The sequence below is a fragment of the Lissotriton vulgaris genome, chromosome 7, assembly GCF_964263255.1.
Source record: "Lissotriton vulgaris chromosome 7, aLisVul1.2, whole genome shotgun sequence".
Classification (NCBI taxonomy): domain Eukaryota; kingdom Metazoa; phylum Chordata; class Amphibia; order Caudata; family Salamandridae; genus Lissotriton; species Lissotriton vulgaris.
The window spans coordinates 307,164,581-307,185,980 of record NC_141695.1 but is presented as its reverse complement, the minus strand read 5'-3'; the positions used below and the strand labels follow the sequence as shown (position 1 = coordinate 307,185,980).

Sequence of the window (21,400 nt, the reverse complement as noted above, 5' to 3'; positions counted from 1 at the left end):
CGTCTATTTCCTCACCTGAAGTTAAATTACTATCAGGTGTGGGCTTCGGTATAGACGGTTTGTTTAAATCTTTTATCTTAGCAATGCCAAGACAAGATGTCTGTTGAACAGTGTTGTTTAAAAACATCATTTGTTCTGGGATGATGCAGGCTATGAACAATGCTTCTAAACCTTGTACCTGCCAGTCTTTTGTGCCCCAAACAGTTTTTGTCTCAATGTTGTCTTTCCAAAAATCAAAGCCTAAGGTGGACAATTGAGCATAACAGGACGCAGTATAAATTTGTTTAGTATTTGTCAACATACTTTTCATGCCTGTCTTATTCACATTTTTAAAGTAAAAACTTTCTGGGTTTGTAACATTAAAACCTGTAAAATATGGAAATGTTCTAATAAATGTTTTAGAACTACCTTTTGGAGGAGTTGGGCAATGGTCCCATTGATTATAAGTTAAATGATTTTTAGGGTTTGCAGATTTATGCAAGTAATGATGGCCAACATGAATACATTTCTTCATAATTTGATGAACCTTCTAAGTATTCATGTTTTGTAAATTTTGCTGGCATTTCTAAGTCTACCATCATGTTATTAACAGTTTCAAAGTCCCAATCATCAGAAAATGTGCTGGGTGAAACGAAGTCACTTAAGGAAACCTTAAATTGGTGTGGAATTTTCAGCAGCTCGACAGGGCCATAAATGTCATAATCAGTTGTATCCCACGCTATTCTACCTGGTAGAGGAACCACTGTGATGTTCACTGATGACAGGTCTCGTTCACGATGAGATGATTTGTGTGGCTTCAGGAGCAAGTTGATGTTCTTACTTGCTATGTCCATTTTAATGTGTTTTCCATCTATCAGCTTTCCCAGACTTAAAACAAGAATGAGCCATAGCAGGAGAAAAAATACACCTATCCCAATCCAAAATTCAACCCATGGTGAAACCAGATATGTTGTAGCAAGCTCTTGACCAAGTTCCGTTAATTTTTCCTTGAAGGTTTTATTTGCTGGCGTAGTTTCAGGTTCACTGGGATCCACAGAAAAGTTATCAATATTGATAATATAGCCAGAGGCAGTTCTGTCAATAGTTGGTATTGCATCCGTATTCTTTGAAATCGCTGGAGTTGCTTGTTCCCTTGACATGTTTGTATAGTCAGATGCGATATCATTGTAGACAGGAGTTTCTTGACGAACTGTTACTTGGGTTTCAAGAGGCACAAGTTCCATGGCTTTGTTGCATAGTCCTTCTTTTCTGAGAGATACATCTGCCAGTGGATTCCTCACCTTGTGAATATCCCCTGCGTCAGCAACATTCAGAAATTCTTTTGTAGCTCCATGCAAACGTGGAGGACATCACAGAAGCACGGCATCGCGCGCAGCTCCGCTGACGTCACTGACTCCATATTAGACCCACGTCGGCGTGATGACATCAGTTCCCTTTTTTCTGCGTCGTCGACGCTAACGTTTTTTCTTGGGATCCTCAGTAGCTACGTGGTAACTCTGTTACTGTTGATTATTTCCAGTGTTTTCTTGTTTCTTTGTTTCCTGTCGAGATGTCTTAAAAAAAGACTGGGTTCAAGCCGTGTGGAGAGTGCGGGAAGATGATGTCCATAACCGATCCGCATGAAGACTGCGTATGGTGCCTTTCTTCTGACCATGATGTCCAAGGGTGTCCATGCTGCAAGAAAATGAACCCCAAGGCGCTGAGAGAAAGAGAGGCGAAGCTTCTTGTAGTGAAGATGAAAGGGAAGAAAGATCGAGGTTGCGCTTATGGCGGTCGAGGTCGCGTTCGAGGTCCCGCTCGAGGTCGCCTTCGAGGTCGTCTTCCGGGCATGCTTCTCGATCCAAGAAGAAACACAAGAGGAGAAAGCATGGGTCTCGACGCCATTCTGAAAAGGATTTGGACACAAAGTCGAAATCTCCAGGTAGAAGACATCAGAAGGATTATGTGTCTCCTTCACCTATTGTTCCGGATCCGGAAGGTGAGACTTCGCCTGTAGAGTCTTAGGAGCATTCTTCGGCTCCGGCATCGAATCCGTCTCCGGCGCCTTCCCATTTTCCACCTCGAAAAGAGGAAGAGGCTCCATTGCCAGAGGGGTCTGCGACTCCGGAGCATCAGCCAGAGGATTTGGTTGACACAGTCCCTGCACCTCGACAGGAGCAGCCTGAGGGTCAATACCCTCCATTTCCAGGCCCAGGACAAGACCCTACGCATTATTTAAATGCTATGTATGGTGTCTTCTCGAGAGCCATGTACCCCTCTTGAGCACCGGCTGGTCCCTTGGCGCCGTTTATGCCTTTTTTGCTGACGCTGGCACCGTCTTGGCACTTTCCGGGGCCGAGGTCGTCGACGACGATTCCATCTTAACCGGCTCCGGTCCGACCTCGTGCACTCCATACTGATCTACCGGCTCGGAGTTCGGCACCGGCTCCGTCGGAGTTGGTTGTGGCTCCGTCGACGCCGACCCCGAAGATGAGGTCTAGGCGGGAGGCCAAAAGGCTTTTGGAGGAGCGTAGATATAGAGTGCAGGAGATTGAAGAAGGTGAGCTGCAAGACTCCGATGACTTTTTTGAAGAACTTAAGGAGGCTAGTGGTCTGGAATTATCTCCAGAGTGGGAACTTCCTCAACTCCTGACGTCCCTTCAAAGGATGTTGCGCCATATCACATGGTGATCAGAAAGGCAGCTGAACTATTGGATCTCAATCTGCCCACTGCGGAGTTTAGGTCGAACGTTTTGACCCAGGTACTCCATTCTCCCTCTTCAGTGGTGGAACCTATGCTGCCTTTTAATGAGGCAATTTCAGATCCTGTCTTGGAAGTTTGGATAAAGCCCTTCTCATCACCTGCTGTATCAAGGGCTGTGGCTAGGAGATATAGGGTGGCTCCTGGAGATCCTGACTTTCTCTCCACTCATCCGTCTCCAGTGAGTTTAGTTGGACAGGCAGCCTGTTCCAAGACATCAACTGGTGCTTTTCCGCAGGTACCTGCTGATAAGGAGTCTAAAATGCTGGACCAATCAGCTAAGAAGGTATTCTCTTCAGCTAGCATGGCACTCAAGTCCACAAATGCCACGTGCCTTCTAGGACGCTATATACACGCTTTGATGGACTCTGCAAAACAGTTGGTACCAAAGATACCAGAAGAGGATAGGCAGAACTTCAATGAGGTTCTTGCGGACACTCAGGCTGCTGCTCGCCAGGTGATCCAGAGCGGTTTGGATACGGCTGACTCTGTGGTAAGGGTCATGGGATCATATGTTGCCACCAGGAGATCTGCTTGGTTGAAGTCTTCTGAATTTTCCCCTGATGTACAGGCTATTTTAATAGACCTTCCATTTGATGCTTCCGGCCTGTTTGGAAAAAAGGTAAATGCTGCCTTGGAAAGGTTCAAGGACAGTAGGGCGACGGCTAGGTCTTTGGGCCTTCAGACAGAGGTACATCGGGTGAGAGATACAGAGGATTTGGGAGATCTTCCTTTCGCTCTTACAAGCAACCACAGCAGCCACAACAGCAGCAGAATCCTCTGTACAAGTTGTACAGGGGTAAAAACAGAGGCCGCCCAAGAGGTCGTCAAGCTTCCTCCTCCTCCTCCTCCTCCTCCTCCTCCTCTTCCTCTTCCCGCCCCCCTCCAACCACAGCAAAGCAGCCCTAGATCCGCCATTCCGGATCATGCTGGTCCTGTAGGGGGTCGGCTTACTCATTTTCTACGAGATTGGGAATCGGTCACATCGGACCTTTGGGTTCTCAATCTCGTGGAGAATGGATATGCTCTTCCTTTTCGGTAATTTCCCCCAAATTACCCTCCTTGCCAAAGATTTTGCACAAAGGACCACCTTTTTCTCCTACAGGAGGAAGTCCTGGCGTTACTAAGGAAAGGTGCGATAGAGGTGGTTCCGGAGCAGGAAAGGGGTCAGGGATCTACTCCCGGTATTTCCTGATACCCAAGAAGGATGGCAGACTTCGTCCAATCCTGGACCTCAGGGTCTTGAATCTCTTTCTGAGACAGGAGAAGTACAAGATGCTCACCCTTGCACAGGTTCTTCGAGTGCTGCTGGAAGAAGACTGGATGGTGTTGATCGACTTGCAGGATGCGTATTTTCATAATCCCATCCTGAAGTCGCACAGGAAGAATCTCCGTTTCACGGTGGGGTCGCAACATTACCAGTTTGCGGTCCTTCCTTTTGGTCTTACTACTGCACCTCGAGTCTTCACCAAGGTGATGGCGGTGGTGGCAGCACATCTCAGAAGGTCAGGGATACCAGTATTCCCTTATCGGGACGATTGGCTGATAAAAGCAGAGTCTCCAGAGAAGGTGCTCCACCATCTGCAGGTCACAACTCAGTTGTTGTACAGATTGGACTTTTCGCTAAATGTACACAAATCTCACCTGGTGTCCTCCCAGCGCAACCTGTTCATCGGTACGGTACTGGATACCACTGTGTGTCGGGCATTCCCTCCTCCACAAAGGATTCTCGACATACAGGAAATTATTCCTTTATTTAACAATGGAGCGGTCGTTCCAGTCCTGAAGGTCCTTCGTCTGCTCGGTCTGATGGCTTCCTGCATTCTGTTGGTCAACCATGCACTCTGGCACATAGGACACTCCAGTGGTGCCTCCGCAGGCAGTGGTATCAACACAACAGATATCTCAGGGAGTCAGTTGAGGATCTCCAGAGAAGCTGGTGGAGCGTGGAAGGCAACCTGTCTTCGGGAAAGCCCTTTCATCTGCCTCCATCGGTGGCCACAGTGATAATGGATGCATCCACCCTAGGGTTGGGTGCTCATCTGGGGGATCTGAAGATCAAGGGTCTTTGGTCTCCAGAGGAAGGTTGCTTCACATCAACCTTCTAGAGTTGCGGGCGATACGTTTGGCGCTCAAGCCCTTCCTCCCTTCCCTTTGCGGTCAGTCGGTGCAAGTCCTGATGGACAACACTACTGCGATGTGGTATGTCAACAAGCGGGGAGAAGTGGGATGGCATTGCCTTTGCAGAGAGGCTCTGCGTCTCTGGTCCTGGGTTCAGGACCATCAGATTTGTCTGATGACAAATCATCTAGCCGGAGTTCCTAACATGCGTGCAGACCATCTCAGTTGGCAGTTCTCGGCCGACCACGAGTGGAGGCTTCATCCGGAGGTGGTTCGTCATGTCTTTCGGACGTGGGGAACTCCAGGGGTGGACCTGTTTGCGACTCAAGAGAATGCTCACTGACCGTCATTCTGCAGTCTCCGGTATCCGATGCAGGGAGCTTTGGGGGACGTGTTTCAGTTGAGTTGGGACTCACAACTCCTTTACGCGTTTCCTCCCATACCCTTGATTCCTCGGGTTCTGAGGAAGATTCGCCAAGACCGGGCCCAAGTCATATTGATCTCCCCGGAATGGCCAAGAGGGCATGGTACACAGATCTTCTCCACCTCTCCTCGTGCCCGCCTCTCCGTCTCCCTCTCAGGGCAGACCTCCTCTCTCAGATGGAGGGGCAGGTTCTACACCCCACCTCCGGACCTTATACCTTCATGCCTGGAGATTGAACGGGGCAACCTGAATTCTTTTTCTCTCCCACATGACATGGTGTATATCATTTTATCAGCCAGGCGCCATTCCACCAATCTATATACTCTTGTAGGTGGTCCAAATTTGTCACCTGGTGTGAAGAGAAGTCCATGGACCCCTTGAAGCGTCGCTTATCCGACATTCTTCAGTTTGCACTCTCTTTGGCTCAGAAAGGATTTGCTGTAGCAACAGCGAAGGCTTACCTTTCGGCCTTGTCTGCATTTCTTTGCCTGCCGGACTAACCGTCCATATTTAAGTCACCTATTATTTTAAGTTTCTTAAAAGGCCTTATGAATAAATTTCCTCCCACTCCTTTTATTGTGCCTCAATGGCACTTGAATCTTGTCCTTACATTCCTAATGGGTTCACCTTTCGAGCCCTTGCACAGGTGTCCCTTGAAGTTGTTATCTTTTAAAACGGTCTTTCTGATTGAGCTTACCTCGGCAAGGAGGGTAAGTGAGCTTCAAGTTCTAAGTTCAAAACCCCCGTTCTTGACCTTTCATGCTGAAAGAATGGTACTCAGGACCAGGGCTGCTTTTCTGCCTAAGGTGGTAACTCCCTTCCATCTGGGGCAGTCCATTACCCTCCCTACCTTCTATCCTCCCCCTCACCCTTCCAAGGAGGAGGAGCGACTTCACCGCTTGGACCCAAAGAGGGCGGTGAGCTTTTACTATGACAGAACCAGAGAGTTCTGAGTTGATGACCAGCTCTTCGTGGGTTTTGTTGGTGCCAGAAGAGGCAAAGCGGTGCACAAGCGTACGCTGTCAAGATGGATTGTCTTGTGTATCAAGGTATGCTACTCTCTGGCCGGTAAGGAACCTCCAGAAGGTTTGAGAGCTCATTCCACTAGAGCTAAGTCTTCTACATCTGCTTTGTCCAGAGGTGTTCGTGTAGAGGACATTTGTAGAGCGGCAACTTGGTCTTCCCTCCACACCTTTGCAAAGCATTACAGCTTAGATTCTGAGGTGAGGAGTGATGGTCACTTTGCACGCTCGGTCCTTCAGGATTTCTTGGTATAAAGTGAGTGGACACCCTCCTCCGGGAGTGGGACTGCTGTGGGAATCTATTCTCAAGGTGAGGAATCCACTGGCACATGTATCCATCAGAAAAACAAGTTACTTACCTTCGGTAATGTTTTTTCTGGTGGATACAGTATCTGCCTGTGGATTCCTCACATACCCACCCGCCTCCCCATTTTCCACTCTTCTATACTTACGATAATGCAATGTTTTAATGTATATATGTTACTTTCTAAAGAAGTGTGTTATTCTTCTTGATTTGCTACATTGTCTGCACACTGTGTGTGTTTCCTTGATTATATTGTACTGTGTACACTGTATATATATATATACTGTTGTCGGTCCGTCCGTGTGCCTCGAAGGCACGGAAAAAAGGGAGGAATTGATGTCATCACGCCGACGTGGGTCTATTATGGAGTTGGTGACGTCAGCGGAGCCTCGCGCGATGCCGTGCTTCTGTGACGTCGTCCACGTTGGCATAGTACAAAAGAATTTCCGAATGTTGCTGACGAAGGGGATATTCACAAGGTGAGGAATCCACAGGCAGATACTGTATCCACCAGAAAAAGCGTTACCGAAGGTAAGTAACTTCTCACTTTAGAATCTTCAAAGGTGATGAGTCTTTCACTTTGAACCTCTTGGATGGTAGCAAGATTTGGTCGTCTGCTACATCTTGGGAGCCCACTGGGCCTACTACTTATTATTGGCCACATGGTGAGGTTTTACCAGGTAAATTGATACAGACCAGTTCTCCTTTCTTCCAGAAAGGGGCGGCAATAGCACTGTTCTTGATCCGTGGATTGCTAGTACAGGTACTGGTTGTCTGTAAGAAGGCCCAAATTACTTCTTGTCCACTATTTTCTCCCTGACTAGATCCCCAACCTTTGGAATCCAGACAGGTCTTGCTGGGGCAGGTGGTTTTTCTTCAGTGGTCATTGACTTTTCACTGGTGTTACTTAGACTTCTTCTTGTTTCATTTAAGTCTTGTAAAACAGCCAAACGATAATTGATATCAAATGGTTTTTGTTCCACCACTGAAGTGTGACGATCGAGATTTTCAACCAACATTCTAGTACCAAAAAGGATTTCATAAGGAGTGATTCCACCCAGAGAATTTCTTGGCAGGTTATTAAGACTACGTTCGACATTTATTAGATGTTTGAACCACCCATCACCCGAACCTAATACCCTAGCTGTTATAGATTGCTTTATGTCACGTTTTTTCTCTCCACAACCGAATTTCCCTCAGGATGGAATGGACTCGAAAATCGCAATGCAACGCCCAAGCTGGCCATGGCCTCCTTGTAAGCCCTAGAGCTAAAAGCAGAACCCTGGTCAGAATGAAGCGTGCCGATTGCGTATGTGCCGATAAAGACTTGCAAATCTTTTATAACAGGTCGGGCGTCAGCCGAGGGCTGAGGCCACATCCAAATGAATCTTGTCTTAATATTTGGGGGACTGCAACAGTCCATTCGGACGTCCGCATGTAGATAGCCTTATGCTGTCTAACAGTGGTGTCTGTACTGGCTGGCTACGCTGTAGTCAGGAATCTGGTGGTGTTCAAAACTGTGGTATTTGTAACAGTCATCGCAATTAATTCTGAATTTGTATACTTGAGCTTTCATCTCTGGCCACCAGTACATCAATTCTAATAGAGATTTAGAGATCCCTTGATGTATCAGACCCTCTCCCATATGTGCTTCATGAATCAGAGCACCTCTCCGGTTCCTATTTGGAATTACCCTATCCCCCACTCCAGGGATTCAAGCAAAAGAAACAGAGTTTGCATCAATTATGTATTTATATTTGAGTGGATAATTTAGAGGTAACGCGGCTCCGCTGCCTTTGCTCGTGGCATTGACAGCGAGCATGGTTTCACCGTCTATTGTTGTTTTTGAACGATTGATTGTAGCTACGGAAGCCGTTTGCACAGCTGCCTTCGCGGCTTCATCAGCCAATGAATTCCCTTCAACGGGAACGCCATCACGCTGATGACTCAGTGTATGGATCATGTGAGTCTTTTGTAGTTCTTTCTGTAAAAGAACTACTTGTTCCCAAAGAATTTTATGCTTGATTGTGCCACCTTTTGCGTTTTTAAAACCATTTTGAACCCAGTTCTGCAGATATTCATTGTAAGACTGGACGCAGTTATACGAATCGCACACTATAAGTGTGGGGATTTCGCGATCAGTATTTTCAAGCGCCATCTTGAAAGCTTGGAGTTCAGCTCGCTGAGCTGTACAGTCTCCTAGAGATTACGTTTTTTTGATCATAGGTCGGAATTTACCATCGCGCCTGCGACCTTTAACAATCGCGCACGCTGCACTATAAGCTTGTTTACCCCCAATCGCGGGCTGTGCTGATCCGTCTGTATAAATTATACAGCCGTAATGTTCTAGAGGTAGAATTTCAGTAGGCATAGGACATTCTTGTTCGTATTGGAGAAATTTTTGTGTCTTCAAGTAAGGGTCAAAAACGTATTCGACGTGTGTTGCAGCAAGAGAATTAACCCATTGTATCCATCTTGGATGTAAAACTTTTGCATTTGGAATGCTTGCCTTTGTCACTGCCTCTAAGGCTGGTACAGGTGTAACGACTTTTATTCGCTTACCCTGTGCGAGGGCTCTCTCCTTTGCTACAACAGTCTGAACCGCTGTCAGAATTTTTTTTGTTGAAGTGAATTTCATTTCAGCTTGTGTATACAAGTGTGATTTGTAAGCTATTCGTACCTTTTCATCTTCATTAAAGGTTTGGTATGTGAATCTGGATCTCCCTGGGATGATTCAGATTACAAGGTTGCGTACATTATGGCGTGTTTGTAAATGTTTTGTTGCTAAATGTCTGTTTGTACTGAACGCAACATTTCTGTGTGTTTTTGAGTCCAATTAGTTGGTTTGAAATCAGGTTTGATTAGTTCGTAGAGAGGTTTAACCCTTTCTGCGTAATTCAGAATGTAAGTTCTTCCGAAGTTTAGGAATCCTAAAATTTACTGTAAGTTTTTCAGCGTTTTTGGAGGTTGGAGCAGCGCACATTTTTCTAAAACGTTTGCTGCCAGGATTTTGCCTTCACTTGAAAGTTCGTATTATAAGAATAGGACGTTGAGGTGGGCAATTCTTGATTTTTTAAAGTTGAATTCATACCCTTCAGAGGCGAATCCAAGTATTATTGTGTTCACCCTGCTCAAGTGCCTGTCCAAATCATCATCTGTAGGGTAGATGTCATTTACATAAGATAATGCCTCATCATCATACGTTTGTAGGAACTCAGTTACTCTGGCTGAAAATAATCCAGGACTGTTCTTGAATCCCTGGGGGAGACGACAAAAGTGTTCTTGTGTCCCCATTATTGAGAAAGCGGTCAAATACCTGCTTTCTGGTGCAATGTTTTGACAGACGAAACCGTTAGAAATATCTAATGTAGTTTTATATTTTTTGCAAACGATGTTATTCATCAGTGCTGTACTGTGTGCATTTTGTACTGCAAAAGTTTTGCAACAAGAGTTTAAATGTCTGTAGTCCAAAACTAGACAATATGTATTGTCTGGTTTGGAGACAGGAAACAAAGGATTGGTTCATTGACGAGGTTCATGTTTCAATCACCCCTTGGTATTCAAGTTGATCTAAGATCTCCCTGACTTGTTTTTTATCTTCCTGCTTTACTGGATACTGCCTCTGAGCAGTAGGTTGATTTTTCAACTGGATTATATGGTGAGGGGAGTCCTCATCCCATCCCACTTGATTTTTATATAATGCTGGAGCCTGGGCCACAGCCCATTTCCTGGCATAGGTATATTTTTTATTAATAGGAATATGATTAGAGAAGGCTGGCATAATTATTTCTTCGCCATGTGAGCACTTCCTGACAAATTCAGGTGGCCAGTCTTTTTCAGCCAACAGGATGTCATAACCCTTAGATAGTTTTTCCCAAAAGAGTGCTTTTATTTTTCTAGTTATGTCGCCCTCTATCCGTAGTGTTACTTCGTATAACTTAAGGGGTACACTAGCCCTGGTGTCGGCAGTTTCAACCTGAATGTTTTCATTCAGATCCACTTCTCCAGATGGTCTTTCAGGATTCCGCGAGCTATGGTGACCTCTGCTGCGCTGTCCAGCATTGTCTGGGCGCACTCCCCGTTCTAGAGTTGTGTCCTCAAGATCCTCGGCATGTCTGACTTTAGTACGTGCTACCTTCTTTTTGGAGAATTGAGTTTTCTTATTTTTCGGAACGTGTTGATCGTCTTTGGACTTCTCGCGTTCTTCTTTGTGTTCTGATCGTCCTCTTTTTTCGGATATCTGCGAGGAAGTCTGAAAGGTACGAGAGGATCGTGTATCAGTATCTTGATATTTATCAGGTTTTCTTAAATGATTCCTATTTCTAAGGTTATACCTCTTTTCCGAGTGCTCCTTTTGAGGAGATCTACCTCTGGACTGAGAGTGCTTCTCTTTAGAAAGTGGCTGTCTACTATTTTTCCATTTCTTTTTAGGAGTAGTTAGATTGTTTTGATAAAAACTTTTTCAGGATTTTCTGTGAATTCGGGCTTTACAGGTTTCCCTCCCAAACTATCTCTTCCTAGTTCTTCATAGGATTTTTCAATAATTCTGGCAAGTTCATACGGTTGCTCAGTAATATCGAGTTCTTTTAATTTTTGGCGGATTGCCACGGATGCTCCTTCACCTTTAATGTTAGCTAATAAAATAGCTGAGACTTGTTTGAAATCTTTCAGTAATTTTATACCAAGATTCAAGGCTGGTTCTGGACCGTATTCATTTTGAATCTGTCTCAGAACGTCTGGTATTACCGCCATAGACAGGACACCAGGTGTTTTTGTGTAGCTTGAAGCAAAGACTGTACCCCAAGTGTCACAGTCCTCCACGTGTAGTGCAATCCCCATTGGTAAACAGATTGTTAGAATCCTTTGTTTTTCATTCGGTGTACTATCGGGAAATACTGCCTCTATTTGAGTAATTTTCTGGGCTCACCGGAATGGAATTTGTTCCTTTTTTGCGGGCAATTTACCAATGACTGATTGTATGTCTGTGGTGTGATTTTGTTTGTATTCCCCTGATGAGGGGTGGGTTGTCTAATTCTAATAGCAGGTTGGACTGTTAACGTCCGCATGCCATATTGTACCAATTGTCTATGTATTTTAATTAATTGTTTTAGCTGAGCTAACAGTTCTACATCTGACATTCTTTCAATTTTAGGACGTGGTGTATAGCTGGCTAGTACCGGCCATGTTGCTCCTCGTTTACCTAGTGGACCGAGCCTGGTAATATGATTTTGATGTTGTAGGACGCCTTTAAACGAGAGCAGATGCTCTTGGTAAGTTAGTGGAATTTCAACGTCCTCGAAAGTAACGTATTCCGCTGGATGTTCCTCCATCTTGTAGAAGTGGAACACATGTGTTGTTGGATTTACTTGTGGAAAGACAATCCATGAATAGAATAACTCTGTCTGCCGATATTCATGTGCCTCTATGACAAAAATGACTCTACCACCTCTTGGTGATAGGCCATTTTCTATAAGCTTTATAGCTATGGCTTTCCTTACGTTTTCCGGGATGATTATAGCATCCGGGTCATTTTGTTGGAGACCTGTCCCGTCTAAACCCGGTCGGGTAATAGTGCCTGCAAGTCCACCGTTCTCTTCGTCGCTATATTGCATTTTGTTGCAAGTTTTGCAGAGAATGTTTCAAGGAAATAAAGATAAGGTGCACAATATTTTGGAACACTGTATCCTTCAACGTTGAACAAAACCAAAACTAATACATAGGATTTTTTGTCCTACTCAGTATATGGCGGATATTTTATCCTCTAACCCACTCCAGACGTCTATTGGAGTATTTACGGGATAAAGGGGTCTCTGTGAAAAGCACAACTGAGTTACTTTAGTATCTAGCGTTAAATCAGTGCCTTACTAAATGTTGGGCGCCATGAAGTGTATTTCCTATATTCCCAATAGGCTCTGCGCATTGGAATAATATATTCTATAAATTAGACGTAGGACTGAGGTCTACTAGGTCTCTATCGAATATAATAGACTTAATTGTGAGTGCCAGCTAGCTCAGAGGTCACTAGAAACTTTCTCGAATTCACAAGAAGAGATTAGTTTCTGACAACCGCCTAAACATGACAACTTTGTTTACCCAAGGTAAAACTGATCATCAGAGTCATGGAAACAATAGAAATATATTTGACTCAGTCAATCGTGCATGCTTTGTTTCACCAGAGGTGCAGAGAAATAGAAAGACAGGCGTTTTCAATAAAAAGGTTTCATTGAACAGTCTTCTTTCTCAAGCATAAGAAATGAACTGCTACTTTCGTAAAACTGGTTGTAAAATATAATGCATACAGTATAAAGAGTAGAATAAAATAATACTGTAAGAGCATTGTATGGTTCCTAAACCATAGATAAATACATACATAAATAACAGAGGCTAAAAGTACTCAACTGGTGCTTCTAAAATACGGCTACCCCGGTGTACCTAACCTAAGCTTTGTACGAGGGAAGAAGTAAGTGACGTGTAGCATAAATGTAGTATTCTTTTGCCAAGAATCTGTCTAAGATTTCTCTTAGGGTCTAATCAGCTCCGTACCTTAGTTTAGAATGGAGAAGGTCAGTCTCGGGACTCGATTTCCCAACAACCCGCAGGGGTAACTTGGAAACACTGGAGCTGGATTTCTCGGCAGGAGAAAAGAAAACGTCTCTCTCAGTGCGTCTGCTGGAGGTTCGGCTTCCTTCGGCACTTGCTGTAGCAGGATGCGTCGGGCAAGTAGATAGTCGAACTGCTCCAAACCACTGTGTGTTTGCTAAGGCAAGTGTGGGCATAGTTATACCTTGAAGTTGCCGAGTTTAACGTAAAGGTGGGCATAATAACCTCATTAAAGACTCTCAGTTCTTTGAAAACTCCGTGAGTTCTTGGACAAGTCAGTTCTCGAGCAAGGGAAAGTCCCTAGCTGCTGAAGCCGAGTTTTCCAAGAAATCGTTGTAGATTTTCGGAACTAGTGCAAGTAGCCCTGCCGTATTTGGACTGCATGAGCTATGCCTAAGTATTGTTATGATTTCTATGCCTATATAAGGATATGGTGATTTATACCTATATAAGGGCATGAATCGGGAAATTTACAATAGTGTCCTAAAATGGTTTACAACAACGTTGCTAAAAAGAGAACTATATACTTTGGATAAAAGGATAGGATTGAATATGCACGCTTCATATAAAGACAAAATGGGAGATGATTCAATAAACGGAGTAGGAAGTGGACACTGCCAGTCATATCAATATATGTGGACATGTTGATACAATTTCTTTAAAAAAAACATGTAATATGTATTATTTATATGCACAAGATCATGACTAATAATCTACATTTTTGTGTATATTTTTGCGTATTTTCTCTGTATGTACCATGATCGTGAGAAGCAGGTAGAGGTTTGGATTTTGAAGGATCTGTTTATAAGACTTGAGTAATTAGGAGTTTGGTTCGTTTTTTTAAAAGTCACACAGAAGAACAATAATCATCAGAAATAGCCCTTCTCTAAACTAGACATAACAAGTCGATAAGCAGTTAGGTGCTCCAGTGAAAGCGGGTCTTCAATAAACATTCAAACTCACTCAAATCCACTAATAAACACAAACGTAATGTGTATTTTGTCAAATTGTTCCCATTTATAATTAAATTAACTTTGGGCTCATATAAACAGTGGACTTTAGAGTTATGCATCACTGAATTGTAACAATTTGGATTAATAATGTGGCAACACGTATTTGAACATGGTTGCAAAAAACGCTGCTAGTAAATTAATTTACCCATATGTATGTTGTAGTGGGTTTCATACTTGTGTAAATCATGGAACATTAGCATTCAGGCTCACTCAATAGTTATTATTTGGATTGAGACAGAGTATTTAATTTTTAAAATATTACTACTGAAAATTTAACGAGGCATTAGGATTCAATGCTCATGAGCTATCGTCAATATTCATGGGAATTAGCCACACATGACTATTTATTTATTTATCTATTTAAAATGATCCATCTGTTAAAAATGTTTAGTTTGAGCCCTGCATGATTAGCAGCATACTGATTATTTTTTAGGCATATTACACAGCTACAGTATGGCCACCGTTAAAGGAGTCTGATTGAGTAACCGCAATGAGTCCTACCACATGGTTTACTACCTCGAGGCATTTTACAGCATTGCAGTAATAAACACATCAGGCGAGGTTCCCAATATCACTGAATAATCAGTAAGTTTTCGTTTAGGCATTCTTTTGGAAACACTTATTTTGGAGAAGCACTTATTACTAATGACAGTTGCTAGCTTATATATATATGTACCTCAGGCTACTTTGAATTATATGGAACAATCGCACTCCGTTGCAGTTCATATCCAAGAATGGGAGTTCTATTCAAGTGAATGGTGACAGTTCAGAATAAAAGTTTATTGGTGAGTATAACTTCACAATACTTTTTAGGTTACGAAGTAGACATCATTTGAGAACATTTAAAGCGATTCATACCTGATAATAGGTCTGTTTGGCCAGGTCATTTTACAAATCGCCCAAAACAATATTTTAAAAAATGTATGTAATAAGATCAAAATAGAATATTTTAACACATGGGTAAGTGTCATTTACATATGCACAATCATGAGTTCATTTACATGCAAATCTTGAAAGCATGAATGTATTCAACTGCATTATTTTCTTTTGTTTTTTAACACAAATAACCTCATGATCAGCCTCTGCCCGTGCAGGTAAGAGTGGTGGGGCCACGCTAGGGGGGGATTCAACAGAGGACCACGAGGGAAATAAATAAATAATTTCCCCTCGTCGTAGTCTGTCAAAATCCCCCACCCCACCGCTCTTCCCTGCATCGACCATGGCTGCTTCTGATGAAGGACCTAGGGTCCGAAATGTATTGAGTATTTTTTCGCTAAGGATCATTTTATGTTTAGTTTACACGCGATACCGGATTGAAAAGTTGAAGATTATTGAAAGGAAAAAGATTGTTGAAATGAATGAGATTGAGTGAATAAAACTAAGACAAGCACTTTGAATATCATTTGGTCAACAAGTCTTTATTTCTGAAGGATTGATTCAGAGTAGTTAGAACTCATAAGGAATCATCTGAAATGTGTTGGGGTGGAGAACTTTACCAAGTTTGATACGTTGCATTAATGGATATTTGAGGTCACCTGTGATCAGTGGGTGACAGCCCACCAGCACCCACATTGTTTTCCATTGCTGATTGCAGACAGTTGAACCGGGCGTGCACAGATTGCTTTACTTTGACTATATCCAAATTTGCCTTGGTTCTGCTACAGTGGGAACAGTCCAGCCCAAGCTGCCACACAAACACAAGACCAGTTCAGGCCTATTTGGGCCATTTCAAGTAAGGTGCAGCTTGAATCCTGTGGCAGAGTGAGCACAGTACCCACGCCTGGGCATACCTAATGCAGGTAGGGCATTATACTGAAGAAGACACTGAGGTAATAGGTGGAATTTGTATAAAATATCTTTATGAAATCCCTTACATTGAGGTAAAGACATGCTATATTATGAGTCCACTATTGAAGAAGTTGGTCAACCAGGCGTCTGAAGATCTACTGCCTCCTCCAGCTGCCTGACATTCACCTTCCTTTCCTTCAAGTATGCTCCTTAACGTCCTGTAATGTCTTGAGGCAGATTCTTCATCAGGCAATAGTGCGATTCTGATGTGGTGCTTTTTCTGACCTCACATGATGCACTCCTCCTTTTAAAGAAACTCTGCTATCCTGATTACACATAAATAGCGCCCATTCCTCCAACTCTAACTCAGTCATTATGTTGTCCCTTAGTACATGGACTCAGAGGGCATTGAATCATTGGGTGATGACTATCATAAAGAAATGCACATCAACTGCTTGTTTTCTTTTCTCCAGAAACATCCACTCCTCAATTTCATACCATCCCCGAGCTGAAGAATCCTATGCAGGCAGGGGTTTTCAGGACCTTCTACTGAAGGGAGCTGTCATCCATGTTCTGCATCGAACTGGGAGTGTATTCCAAACTATTTTTGGTCCCTAAAAAATCCAGAGAGTCTAATTATAGATCTCATCAAGGTAAATGTAGTTGTAGGCACTGTCTCATTAAAGATCAGCTCTCTTTAGTTCATCATTGCAACTTTGTCTTCTGGAAAGTTCATAGCATCCATGGATGTATAAGATCCTACTTTCATGTTCCCATCAAAGATGTTCACCAACACGTCGAGCATTTTACTGTACAGCGCAAACATGTCTAGTTTTATGCACTTTCTTTTGGCCTGTGATCTGCACCCCAAGTGTTTATAAAGGTGCTTGGCCTTTTGATGGATCCATGTCACCAGGAAGGAATCATCATTCACCCCTCCCTAGTTGACTGGTTAGTCCATGTCTCTGTTACGAAAAGACTGTTCAAAACACCATTTATGTTAGTTCTGTTGTCAGTATAACAGGTGGCTGCTCAATCTAAAACAATCCCACTTCAGACAAAGCAAATGTCTAGCTTTGGTATGGGGATCTATTTGACAAGTCTGCTGGCAAGGATTTTCTTCTTCCTCATCAGACTTCGAAGTCAAAGGTTCTCGTACAGGTCCTGCTGAGCTGACATGCACCTACAGCGCGTCGATGGTTACAACTGCTGGGGTCCATGTTTGCCTCAGTGTGGTACTGTGGGCTCCCTATCACATGAAGGCTCTGGTTTGTCACATTCTACTCCACTGGCATCCATGATGCCTGAATCTCTGAACTGTTAATTCCTGTCTGCAGGTTAGTCATCAAGTATGTACAGTAGTTGTTTCCATTAGAGAATCTCTTTAGCGGAATGATTCTAACCTCTCTTGCCTCATTGATATTGCCGCAATTTGAAGGATTAGGAAGCAGTCCTGGGCTGAATGTCTTGCCAAGGTCTATGAACTTGAACATAAGTATAGCAGTGCTCGAAATGTAAAAAAAACAATTAGCCATGCTGAGTTTTCGTCTACACTTTTATGCCCTTTTGGAAGTTCAGGTTCTTGTATGAACAGACAATCAAGTTGCAAAATGTTATGTGAACTGCCACTTGGGAGACCCAGGGGGAATTCAGTTGCATTCCCTGGACGTAGTGCTCACAAGATATGTACTTGGGCAGAATCTCACTTATGTGCATTCACAACCAGTTACACTCTAGGGGAGGAGAATGTGGCAGCAGATACTCTGAGCGGAATCCTTTTATCATTGACAGAAAAGTCTGAGTGTGAATCTATTTCAAGGCATTTATCAACAGTTCGGAGATCCTCAGGTAGAAATCTTGCAAGCCACCTAAGCTTTCAACTTCCCACATTCTTCTACAGTAGAAGGGATTTAGTTGTAGGAGGGATGGTTGACTTATCATCCACTTAGCTAAAGGTTCTACTAAGATCTTAGACCTCATATTTCTTGAATGTTTGAAAAATCAATTTTCTATAAAACTGTCAGTTTCCTTTCGTTAATGACTGTTGGCTTAATTTCAGGCAGTTCACCTACCAGAGGATGATCTAGGTTCTTCGGTCAGTGTGGGTTCCAATTTTCTAAGGGGTTTAAATCACCCATACTGGGGTTTGTTCACCTGCGTCTTCTTGGGACCTTTTTTGTACTCCAGGTTCTCCAGTGCATGCCATTTGAGCCATAGCCATTGCAATACCTCTGCTTATTTGTTATGGGATTCTGACATAGTTGTGTTTGGTTGGTCTGGGAGCTTCTATGGGAGTGGCAGTAGAGGTGGACAGCAGTTGCCTCTGTCCTGCTGTGGCTATCCTGGCTGTACTTCAGGCACTAAATGCAATTGTTTCCAAACTAGCCTTGCCTCCACGTTTTTCACTTGCTCAGCTTAACATTACCTCTACTGTTAAAATAAGGAAAACTGGTGGTCTTCTTTGGTCTGATACATTCCTCCTCTTCCTGGGGGACTGATATTACGCCTGTCTTCTGTTTTTTTGCCAAAAGGATTTTCAGAGTTCACTTAGATCAGTAAGTTGTTGTACCATATTTGTGTCCTTATCCATTTTCACTGATAATGTCACCTTATATTTATTGAAAGTAGGGAGGACTGTGACTTTTGGGTCTGATTGTTTTGCAATCAGACCCAGACCCAATCACACCAAGACCTCAGTCTCTACTTTGCTCTTCACCAATGAGTTTACACTGGCTTGTTATAAAAAAAACTCACGAATAGCTAAATACATCCTTTATTGACCAAGAAATGTCTTCCTGTAGAATCTGTCATTGACTCATGTAACCTATGCCACCCTCTTGCATTGCAAATAACATCGCACATGACGTAACTGATGATATCACATATGAGAACATTGATGACATAATTTATGACCTCACCAAAGGTTGTGAGCAGTAGGAGTTGGCTGACCAAGAGAGGCGAGGCCCTGTGTACAAAGGCCACTGGGCAATCCCTCTCACTCACTTCCTTAATTTCATCACTCTATCACTAACACTCTCATGCACTCACTCATTCTCATTCAGTTTCATATATATAGAATCCTGTAAGTCGGACAATTCAGTACTTACAGCTTTTAAGAAGATTCTGTCAAAGAAGAATAAGGATTACAGGTAATTAACATTTCCGTTTATATCACTGTGATGGAATATGACCAGGAATAAGCATTGCAGTGCATTCTTACTTGGATACCCAATTGGAAATTGTAGCAATATTTAAACGTCATTGTTTATCACTCCTTGACGCTTGATTCTCATTAGTCCACTTATCATCTTAAGATCTGTGTCCCAAGCTAATCTTCTTGCTAAAAATATCTTTGCAGATTTTGAGCCAGCCCTGGCAACGGAGAAGAAAAGAACTGTTTACCAAATGGCACTAAGTAAGAAATTAATCTGTTTGTTCGTCATTTGATATATGAAAAGAGCAAGAACATGTTGCCAATAGCTGATCTGAATCTAATAGAACACCGCCCTTTACCTTCTGATTACACGCAAATGGATGAAACAAGCTACAAGCACTAGACTAAAAAGACAAATAGGATTTATTTTGATTCCAAAAATCATCTTAAAAATATGAAAAACATCTGTAACTTTAGTTCCAACTTCATTCATCTCCACTGTAACTAAAGGGTCATGGGTAGAACCTGCTTTCTCTTTACCACCTCCTGACATGACCATTTGATGCATCTAGTTGATCTGAATTGCCTCCTGAACCAATTTGTCTATGTCTATAACATAAGAGCTACACACCCTGACTTCTTGCCGATCAGCAGTCCTTCTTGCGTAGGAAGAAAAGGACATTGTAGTGACTGTCATTTTGTTCCAACGAATTGCATTAGACAGCTCTTGCACCATTTCTTACTCTATCTGTTTGACATGCACTCAGCCCCACCCCGGCTCACTATGGGCCTTCCTAATTCTTAATGATTGAGCTCCACGGTCTTACAATGCTAACACTCTTCTCATTGTCACCAGGAGCTGATAAATAATGATTCAGGCTATAGCATCAATTATCTTCCCACCAATGAACTACTGACACCTAGTATAAGACCAATTGGGGCTTCCACACATACTCTTCATCTAATCATTACCACTTTACTTTTCTCATCCATTTTTTTATCTTTGGTCTAACAACAATACTCCTTCCTGATAGGGTGATATTTTTAATAAATGCAGCCAAGCTTTTCAATTTATGGTGAGCACACAGTACCTAACAACACTAATGTATCTTTTAATAATAAACCTTTCAACCACTGTTCTACCCCTCTTCTTTGCCAGCTTGGACCCATGTGTTCACCTCCTTTTACCACTTAATGCCATTTACTCTTTGTTCTGCTTCCCACAAAAATAGAAAACGAGACATTGTTTCTTTCTCTCATGGTTGAGATGTTGCCAATCTCAAGTAACACAGAATTCGAACATCTCGCTACATCAGTAAAAAAAACTCGCAGATTCCACGACACTGATTTTCCTAAAGAAGAAATGTCTAAATCTGTAATACAGTAGCTGCTGAATGCGGGATAAGAGCGGGTCTCTAAAATACATTCCAGAAATGTGCTCACATGTTCAAATAGAGGATCTGCAACTTAAACCACATGGCCATTGTTTTGCCCACAAATAATTATTATTATTCTAAATGCATGTCCTTGCTTTCATTCAAGTATACCTGCAGTAGTCAAACAACTCATTTCAGATCATACTTTGCCTTCTTCTCTCCATCCCCAAATTCCATATCAACTGAACCCAATAGTCAATGCTGTCATAAACAATGAAATTATCCTTTTGACAATTAAATAGTTTACTGACCCGCCCAACTCCCATGAGAGACGATGAGTCAACTGACATTTTTATTTCTTGCATCTTCTCAGGCACGTTTACCAAGTGCCTTTTTTAAATGTAATTATTAAACGAAGGGGCTCATATGCGCCATCCAATGTACCCTTATCGCTCTCCTTATAAAGATGTTTCCTCCCCTCTAAATTATTTAGCAGTTCTGAGCTGTTCGATCCACCTCCCTGCCCATTAGTTCCTCTAAACCAGTCTGTTTGTTCAGGCTCTCTAACCAGTAGCTTCCTCTGGACTAGCTCATCTGGATCCATGATACTTGCAGCAACCGCTCAAGTCCCCAGGCTTCCTCCAGCAGCCAGGCTCTTCACAGCTCCGAGCCTCCAAGCCTTTTTGTTGCAAGTTCCTACAGCAGCTAGACTGTTCTCAGGAGGGGGAACAAAAGGTCTGTAGAGTCCCCAGCTGGAAAGTGGCTCTTTCAGTTCTGGAACATAAATCAGGAGACAGAAAAATAAATCACTGGGAAGGAGTCCTAGCTCCTTGTTCTCTGGAAGCCATGTGGGGATCT

At 43.0% G+C, this 21,400-nt stretch overlaps 1 protein-coding gene across 1 annotated transcript in view; it reads left to right on the top strand.

Moving 5' to 3' along the window:
* SHANK1 (SH3 and multiple ankyrin repeat domains 1) overlaps positions 1 to 21,400 on the top strand; it is a 1,619,594-nt gene that overhangs the window by 1,452,463 nt on the left and 145,731 nt on the right. Inside the window, exon 18 of the mRNA XM_086930109.1 lies at positions 19,371 to 19,427. Coding sequence (XP_086786235.1) covers positions 19,371 to 19,427 — 57 coding nt within the window. The remainder of the gene's footprint in view (positions 1 to 19,370; positions 19,428 to 21,400) is intronic.